We start from the raw sequence: 10,208 nt of genomic DNA, 5'->3' as shown, positions 1-10,208 counted from the left end.
TATCGGAAATAAACTAAGTGAAAGGGAGGAATCGTTAACGGTTTTAACTTCAAATGCGTGAAATTGAAGAAGGAGATATTCAAATATGATAATAATATTAACTATACGAAATGTTTGATTTAGGAAAAATTAAATGATGAATAAGTCGCTAATAATATATACCGATAAAAAAATCTATTTATTATTTATATATACTATTGTATTTACACTTTTCTTTCATTTGTATATTATTTTGTTTTTACTTAGATTTATATAATTTTAATCCATAATTTACCTTTTGTATTTTATCTTATTATGTTAAAATATTTTTAGTAGGTTTTTGTATCTTTTTAGCTCTGATGAAGCTCTACAAAGTGGGGAGAAACATCAGCAAATAAACAGTTTTTTAATTTTTGTTCTCTTGTGACCGCACCCCTGACTATCTTCTTTGTAATTTGAACTAATACGGTCAGTTATTTATATATATAATAATAATGAAATTATGGGATGTCATAATTTCCCTAAAATTTAAAATGGCCTTTTTTTAAAACAAATCTATTTTCATTGCCAATATTTTTGTTTTATTTAGTTTTTACCATTATGTATGTATATTTTTTTCACATTTCTCCATAGTTTATCATTTTTATACTGTTATTAAAAGAAATATATAATAATAATGAAATGAAGGGATGTCATAATTTCCCTAAAATTTAAAATGGCCTTTTTTTAAAACAAATCTATTTTGAAGGCCATAAAGGATGGCAGACCTGAGTCCATTTCCCATATAAGTACCACGTGTAGTATATATTTTTCATATTTTTTAGATTTTCATTTCATGTACAGTCATGTCAGCTTTCGTGTGACATCTGTGTTATTACCATTTAAATATTCTGTCAGGACTTCAATACTAAATTTTCAAAAGTACTCCCTCTTAAGTATCTATAATTTTATTTATTTGATACAATCGGTGGTTTCTTATTGCTTTCAGTAATAACAAAATAAATAAATGTGAAATTTAGTAATTAGTTAAAAGAGAAATAGTCATAGCACTTCACCCACCGACCCATATTTTACTTTTAATTTGAGCTATCAGTGGCATAAAGCAATAAAGCAAATTTTATAAATTTTGACATGAATTATTTTCTTCATTTATTATTAGTTCTATTGACTTCTGGCTAGGGTCTAAAAGGGTTAAGGATCATATAAAGGTAGCTCTACCAACTATACATGTACAATGGAATTCGTATTTCTAGCATGTAGTTAACTCTTAGGCTGATGACATTGCTATCTACAGCAGCAGTATGATCGCCGATACAGCCCTACATTGTTTTACAGCCCTACCTAATTTTCATTTGGAACTTATATTGGATTTAGATATCTTTCTTAAACTTACCTTGTCAATTGGGTATCCGGAATTTTGTTGTGAAACTAATTTGGTATTTTCTAAGCAAGAAAAGTATTCCAAAGTTGTGAGTGTGTCAGGAATATGCTTGAAGGCACAACCTTGTAGATTGTTTCCCTGGCATTCCGCTACGCCATGTTGGCATTGTTATTCGTGAGTAGTTGAATTAATCTGGAAAATAAAGGATTAATCATTCGTAATTAACATTAATAATCAAATTGATAAAGCTAAATATAGCTTATGATTAAACTATCGACTCCCAGGAAACAGTATTTCCTCTCTTAAATTAAATAAAATCTAGATAGTTATTCAACAATTTGGTGTTTTATCTATTTTTTTTATTTAAACTTTAATTTACCTTAATTATCAAGTGGATAATGTTAAATACCTACTATAATTAAAGAACGGATTCTCAGGGATGCCCACCCAATCAAAAATTTCCACAAGCGTTTTACATTTTAGACATTGAAGAACAAATCTGTAGTAAAATCCTTCTTTGAGCATTATTGCTTATATCGTTAAATCGATTGCAATTAAGTTTTAACAGACAACACGTTGGTATCTGCAGCGTCTCATGAAAAATTTATTAAATCCATCCATTTTCCATTTTTCTTAATATGCAAACTGATTTAGTTTTTATTTATTCTGTAAATTGAATTTAAATTATTAGTTTTATCGATTTCATTTGGCAGTTTTACTATTGAAAAACAAAAGGCGATGAAAAAAAAGGTTTTTAAAAATAATATTTTTTGAATTAAGGAAAAAAATTGACTTTTCGTTATTATTACTATTATTATTATTATTTTTAAAGACTGGTATAGGTGAGTTAATCCTGTCAGTACAAGGAACAACACGTTTTGGCCTTCTCCAACAACTACTTCCAATATTCACGGTCTTTTGCTGATCCCATCCAGTTTCTGACAAATTCTTCACTCATTCAGAAAAAAAAATACGGTTGTTCTTTGAGATTTGTGTATTTAGGAGGAAAAGCCCCTAAATACACCCATAATAGTTCACAATCAAGTTAAATGACATTATAATATATAATATATATATTTATCATGCTACTTATTTTATTTTTGTACATTATTTTTAATAAAAGATCTTGTTCCTCAAAACAAGACAAATTTAATGATTTTCTCCACTACTTCTTTCACCGCTTTAAAGATAGGTAATTATGCTCTAAAAGATGGAAATTTTCGGGAAGTTATACGGGCCACTATGGTAAATGTGATTTTTCGCATTTATTTGTATAAAAATAATGTATTATTTAATCAATTGAAAAAATATTATGAGTTAATTATATTATCCATATTACTATATAAAACAGGTCTATAGGTTTCTATTAAAATTATAATAAATTCTTCACTCATTATAAATAATACTTACAACTTCAACCCAACCGTAGGGAACCAAAGTGAGCTCGGAAATTAAAGAGGGATAGTCATACTTGGTGTCAGTGTAAGCTGGATGCAGCTGATTTGGGATAAATACTCGACAGTCATGACATAAGGCCTCGTAGTACAGTGTTACTGAAACCTGAAAATAAAATATATTAGATAATTTCTGTATTTTATTATATTTTTAGAATAGAACAGAGTAGGAAAGAAAAATATTCTGTCGATGCTACTGGTATAGTGTAAACTATATAGTAAGTTATCTTTCTTTGTGGCAGAACTTTCGGGTTAGTCACTCATGATAGTTGACAATATATGTCACACAAATTATTAATATTTCAGTTCAATAACTTACTGGTGTGACGTTAGGCTTAGCCAATGCACAGCCTACGATAGCAGCCAACAAGAAGAGTACGGCCATTGTTGAAGACTCGATGTAACTTCCCTCCTCTATAACCTCATATATAGGGGCGTTAATAGTGGAAGGGGTAAAAATGACAACGGTAATCGACCTTTGGAATGTCACTAAACAAATTGGAAACCTCTTTAGAGGCGTTGTATATAATAGATATCTCCGAATTCGCTTTAAGTAAACTGGTTCCTGGAATAAATCGGTTAGCAGTAAGTGTAATTTTTAATTGGAACTGCAAACCTCGCTTGAAAGATATCCTTGTGTGATAGAGAGCAAGGAATATGAAAAAAATGCCTAATAAGTGGGCAGGTGGACCGTTTTAATTTGCTATAGAAAAATATAACAGGATGAATAGATGTTAAAAAAAAAGTATAATCGAGAATTACATTGTTAAAAGTATTGTATAATTTATATTTTCTGAAATGTAAATTGATTCCAATATTTTTCTTGTAAAATTATTATTTTCTTTACATATCATTATGACATTTTCAAAAAACCAAAACTATGTTTATTTTGAACAAGATGTTGTACCAATGTTATATATGGCTGGAAAATTAATTAGGTCTTGTATTTTACCATAATAATTTTTCAATTTATTATTTGGTTTGAAATTATTAAAATTCTTCCACATCATTATCTTCTGAAGACTTTTTTATCCCTTCTGTCAAACCATTTATGTAATTACAACTATAGTAGTTTTTATTACATTTTCTTTTCTATTTTTGTTTTTGTCAATTTCTTTGATTTTGGATTTTTTTATATCTAATTACATACTAAATATAAATTATACAGTAAACATTAAATCAGATTCTAAAGGACTGAACCAGCATTATTCTGAAATCTTAAGTAAGATCAATACCTAGTTAGTTAGTTATCAGTAAAATGCTAATTATGCGATGAACTGTCCAAATTCTTGGAATATTTTTTTCCCCGGCACTATGGCCCTTGGACCTTGGGCTCACCTACTATTTTCCTCAATTCATCACAGTCTCTTGTGGCTCCTCTCCAATGTCTCACACCCAGTGACTTCAAGTCTTCCTCCACATCGTCCGTCCATCGTAGTCTTAGCATGGACGTAGCCGCGGTTCCCCCTACATTTTTGGGACCCAAGGAAAAAAAAGAAAGTGAACTTATTTGATAAATGGTTTTTTTTTGGACAGGGAAACATGGTGGCGTCCAAAAAGTCATCAGAGATACCACCTTGCTTTGATATGAAATTAATACTCGTAAATCTCAAAGCATCTATCTAGAAAAATAATACTTAACTCTGCTTTGTATTCCACAAATATCAAAGTAAAATCTGAAAATTAAAAGTACTTGAAATTTTTTATTTTTTATGTTGCTACGCAAATTTCAATTTTAGCGCTTCTAGAATTGTGAAAAACAATTATAAATTTTTTTCCTGCCTATATTACAATAGTTTAACAAGAGATAATTATACCTTGTACAATGGAGTGAGACCGCTCTGGACTACTTCTGATAAACCAGCCGGTTTTACCCGGTTGTGTAAAAACCATTTTCTCCGTTTGTTAATTATCAGATTCTTTCATAGCCAGGGGAGCGTAGGCAGAGGAGAGTAGGGTGAAGCTGCGGCTCCCGTCTAGTTTTTTTGTATCCGAGAAAAAAATAGTAAATTTATTCGATTCATGGTTTCTTTCTGGAAACATGGTATAATTAGGAAGGTAATGTCAGGTGAAGATGATGGTGTCCAAAAAATCATCAGAGATAAGTGGAATACTGCCTTATGTTTTCATAAGGTAAACGGAATTAGATATCTTTCTTTTACAAAATGTTTCAGAATGGAATATATGTGTATTTACATGAATGTATGTACGTATGTGTTTGTAATGGGCTGAGGCATGTTCCCCCCTTGGCCCATGGTCTTTATTTATCCATGCGAATAACATGGCCCATCCATCTTATCCTCCCTTTTCTGTTGACGAAACTATAACAGGTTCCCCATAAAGGCCCTTAATTTCTACATTGGTTTTTTTGCGGTAGCGACTTCCTTCTTTAGTTGGTCCATATATTCTCTGAATTGATCTCTCCCATGTACTCAGCAACCTCTCCTACTGCTTGTTTAAGGTCCATGCCTCGCTACTGTATATTAAAATGGGACATATTATTGTTTTGTATACCCTTATTTTAAGGGTTCGGGGCATCTTTCTATCTTAGAATAGCTTCGGAGCTAACAGTAACATTTATTTCCGTTATCGATTCTTGTCCTTATTGCATCCTCTATCTTATTATCGTTGGTTACAATTGTTACAAGATATTTTAACATATCCACACTGTCAAAACTACTTCCTCTACGTAAAAGACATTCATTCACTTGCCGTCCCTTTCCTGGATGCTATCATATATTTCGTTCATTATGAGCCTTGCCTTGCCTTCTGCCTCTTTGCATTCCGTAACTGTCTTTAAGTGCGTATCTTGACTCTTTCATGTTATGAAAAACATCATCGTCGGCATATGCTAGGCATTGAGTCATTATATATATATTTCAATTGTTTAAAACCGCTTGTTTAACAATCCCGTTGCCATAGGCAGCCATTATTTATAAAAAAATGAGAGAGAAAAAAAAAATTGAACATGATAAAACAGTAACACAAAAAAATCTTAAAAGAAAAAAATACTCCGGTAGCTAAAGTTCCACATTTTGATCAGCTGATCTTCACAGTCAGCTGACATCGAAGCAACTTATATACATACATTCAATCAGCTGACCTCAATCAGCTGGCATCGATGTAACAGCTGACTCAGGCTGTAACTTATATACACACATTCAATCAGCTGATCTCAATCAGCTGAGATCGAAGTAACAGCTGACTCAGGCTGTAACCTATTCATATATTGTATACGTATTGAATCCACATTTGGGCTTCTCCGGAGGCTCTATTTCATTCAATTGAGCTAAACTCAATATTTAGGGTTGTTTTGTAAGGAGAACGACACTTAGAAATTAATTATGAATTCCATTCTGTCCCAAAAAACGCTTTAATGTTTTTCGGAATTAGAACAAGTTGAGAAGAACCTCTTGGAAGTCTCAGCATTCTACTTAAACAATTCATTGTTTTATTTTTACTATTATGCCATTATGAAACAATTAAATCAATTATCCTCTATTTTTCAAACAAAATTGTGTGGCAGATATGACCTTCCCCTTACTTTTGTAGTATTCTATTGACAGAAGAGTTGTATTGATTTCTTAATATACTATTTCAATATTTTCTAGAAATCCATTCGACAGCATTTGGGTGGAGATTTGTTTAAATACGTTCTACATCTCTTGGTATCATTGACCAATTTAAGCTGTCGGTCATTGAAATATATTCAGAACTGGGAATCACATCCCATCGACCACATAGTCGATTATTCAATTAGTAATAAAGTGCAAATTGAAAAGTGATAAGACTGTAGTTACTTTTTATTTATTTATTTTTTAAGTCAACCTATTAAAAATCAGCCTTAGTTCCAAGTACTATGCCATATTTTTGAGTAGATAATATATAAGATAGATATATCTTCCTATCAGGTATATATTCAACTGAGTTTTAGGCCGAATTATGTGCTATTCTCCTGAGTATTTTGTAAGGGTAGGCAGCCATTCTGCTCTTCGAATCACCCCTTCACTGGTCAGAGTAAAAGCATTCACGCCAATGCATAAAGAAGCTTAAGCTAGTGTGATCCTCTGGACATCACTGGCAATGAGAAAGTTAAACAGCTTGCAATAAGTGGGGCTCAGCTCCCTTCAATAGGGAGGGCTAGAACCTTCTTCAGTTAACTCCGAAAGAAACCGAGAAAAACGTTCTTGACTTAACATGGAGGAAAGCAACTAGCGGAGGAATTGTACGAGTCAAATATTCGTCGAGTTGCTGATTAATAACTGTTCTCTCCTCTCCTTCGAGTTACAAGCGGCTGCTGGGCCAAAGTAGAAATGAACTCTATCCATTAATAGTAGTACGTGGATAGCCTTGCAGACATTAAAGGCACAAGAAGACAAAGATTAAACAGTTGGAGATGAAACTTGTCATTTATACAGGTGTGTGTACAGGCTCCCGAAACTGCTCTTCAGTACATAGCAAATTGCGACCTTCAATAGTCACTGAGGATTAGACTTTTGGTCACTGATATAACTCTAGTATGTAAAGCTACCTCCATGATCATCCCTAGTACAAATTTCCACATTTTGAAGAATTTTTGCCCTATATTGCATTTTTTTTTAACTTCTAGGGATGAATAATAGCCCTGTTGTTCCAATTTTCCTTGAATGGTCTTGGAAAGCCTGGGAAAGGATGGTTTTTTGTTTTGTGTCATGATCTCCTCTTGTGATATTGTGACATGTGCAGTGACAAACCTAGTCGCTGTGATTGTCTGTTTTAAAGGACAGATAAGTAAGGCCACCACGGAGGACAGGAGAGGTTTCACACTGTTTTTCAATTTCGAATATTGTTCGATTGAACTAAGTTAAAGCCTCCTCTTCCCGTTTTAAGTGATTTCAATTTCTGCCTATTCAAAAATTCTGGGTTAATAAACGCCATCGAGAGATGCTACGTGTAAGACGTATGCTTTTAGTGGATCAGAACATTCTATTGTAATATTTATTGATTCTAACAAGACATTTATGAACATTACAAAAAAAACATGGTTATTAATTTGTGCAATCAAAGTATTTGCAAGAAATACACATTGCAATGTATGGTGTTTGCCTGATGACTGTTAGCTGGTAGGTTGAGTCATACCCGCCCATAACGGTTTTGGTGACTCTAATAGTTACAGTATAGCCCAGTAGGTAGCGGTGTCGCTACAGTGTAATAAATAATATAAATATGTCCATGGAAAGCACATCAAGACTTGTTTCAATTAACATAAAATAAACATGGCAAATAGTTACCATGTATGTGTAAACAAAGCCACAAAAAACTTTTTTTTTTTTAATTATTTATTTATTGTAATTTACAACTGTACAAAATAATACAATAAGTAAATATGTAGTATGTTTCATATACACTTGAAAATCTTGGGAAGGAACCACCCATTGGTGGTACTTCAAACATTAATTTAAACTAGAAGGTCTCGTGGCCATCTTCTTTTCAGACGCCTCGGAGGATTATCAGGGATTGTTAAGGATGAAAGATTAAGAATTAATGGGTTAGGATGGTTAAGGAGTTTGGAATAAAAAGACGCATATCTGGTTTGGGTCAAATCTGCAACGAATGGGATGTTAAGGTCTTTATGAATGAGTTTATTTGTGACGTAATAAGGAGCATCAAGGATTTTACGTAGGATTTTGGATTGTAAGGATTGGATGCGGCATTTGATGGTTTGGTAGAGCCCCAAAGCTCAATTCCATATGTCTAAATTGGTCTGATTATCGTAGTGTATACTAATTTTTTGTAGTGAATGGGAAGTTTAGAGCGTTTGTCAAGTAAGTGTCGTAGCGGTCGGAATCTACAAGCAGTTTCTTGACGTTTCAGTCTTGTGTGTGAATTCCAAGTAAGTCTCTTGTCAAATTAGAGTCCTAAGTATCGAATCTGTTCAACAGTCGTTTGTGGAGTGAACTCTAAATGAAAAATTAATTTATTTTAACATTTTGAAACAGCCGTAATTTTGGATTTTCCCTACCTATACAATGCAAACTCATCAATTCTAACTAGTATAAGTTTTCATTTAAGTAATAAAAAATCTGGGTGAAATAACTGATTTTTTTTCCTTAGTGCTCTTGTATTATAAGCAGGTTAAAATATGCTTCATCTAGTAGGCAGTTCTGTTTTAAATTCATGTAAAAAAAAAAAAAAAAAAAATTCTATCTATAATTGAAGAGCTTAGTGAATGCTAACAATATTTAATTATAATTAAATATTATTAGGTAAATATACCTTTACAATTGTTTGTAAATTCGTTCTATTATAAATGTTTTAACTTTTGGAAAGTTTCAACTTCTATACTAAAAATATTTCATGAAAAAGTTAATAAAAAAATAAAAATAAAAAAAAGTTAAAAGGGCCAGCCATTGTGAGGGCAGCCAAAATAAAGGACAAGTGGTGTGTATATACAGATTCAAGATCATCCAAAACCTCAAAAAAATGGAGGGTTTAACCTGGCATGAAAAATAAAGCCAATAAGGAAGGTAGAGTACGAGCCAATCACCGATTGACATCTGTTTCAGTTTAGATTACAATGATGCACATTCCTGTTAACCTTATTGAAGAACCAAAGTTTCGGAGGAGTGAAATTTTTTGCTTTGAAGGAGAGACAATGCCATCTTCCTGCCCTGGTTTTGAGATAGAGCTACGTCATTAAACTCATATAGTCTGGTAAACAGTAGCAAGTGTAGATTTACTAATACACGTTATTATTTTTACAAAACATGGTGTAATAAATGATTCCACAACAGAATAATTAAAAGAATATTTAAACTTTGAAAACCTTGACCGAATCTCCTGCAAACATGTTTAATTTACTGAATCAGTCAATCAAAACTCCTACCACAACAATCAGACTTTGTTTCGGTGCTTCTTTCAAGAACCTCTACAACGGTTTTGATGGAAAAACTACGGAACAATATATAACATAAAAGTATACTTCATATTTATCAAATAAAAGTGAAATCAATCAGTAATAAACACTCAATGAGTTTGGAAACAAGTTGTTTCTGAATTATTTTATTTGCTCAGAGATAATATCAGGTAAATATAACACTCAAAATAATAAACAAACATAAATTTAATTTAATATATATCAAGTGGGAGAAGACGCAGATAAACGTTATGGTTCTACAGAAAAAGTATGTTTTTAAAATGAAAAATATATTTGAGCTTCTTGGACAAACCTCCACTTTTAAGTATAATTTGCTTGGTCGGTTATGACAATTATCTCTTATCTTTAATCTCCAGAATGATCTCGAGAATTTATCTCAAGTGGAAATTAATATATATTATTTTATATATAATATAAAGCAATACACAGCAACGGTGGTGTTTGCCTATGCATACTGACAGACTTCTCAGTAACTTTC

The 10,208-nt window shown here is 32.1% G+C and overlaps 1 protein-coding gene across 1 annotated transcript in view; it reads right to left on the bottom strand.

Moving 5' to 3' along the window:
• The window catches only part of LOC106691823 (gamma-interferon-inducible lysosomal thiol reductase), a 4,539-nt gene extending 1,299 nt beyond the window's left edge, over positions 1-3,240 (bottom strand). The window contains exons 1-3 of the mRNA XM_067046698.1: positions 3,134-3,240; positions 2,771-2,920; positions 1,373-1,552 (exon numbers count right to left, since the gene is read on the bottom strand). Coding sequence (XP_066902799.1) covers positions 1,529-1,552; positions 2,771-2,920; positions 3,134-3,199 — 240 coding nt within the window. The 5' untranslated portion in view covers positions 3,200-3,240 and the 3' untranslated portion in view covers positions 1,373-1,528. The remainder of the gene's footprint in view (positions 1-1,372; positions 1,553-2,770; positions 2,921-3,133) is intronic.
• Positions 3,241-10,208: the final 6,968 nt, after the last annotated feature.

The sequence above is a fragment of the Halyomorpha halys genome, unplaced genomic scaffold, assembly GCF_000696795.3.
Source record: "Halyomorpha halys isolate HHAL.00 unplaced genomic scaffold, Hhal_1.1 Scaffold3390.1, whole genome shotgun sequence".
Lineage (NCBI taxonomy): Eukaryota > Metazoa > Arthropoda > Insecta > Hemiptera > Pentatomidae > Halyomorpha > Halyomorpha halys.
This window is presented reverse-complemented; position numbering and strand designations above follow the sequence as displayed.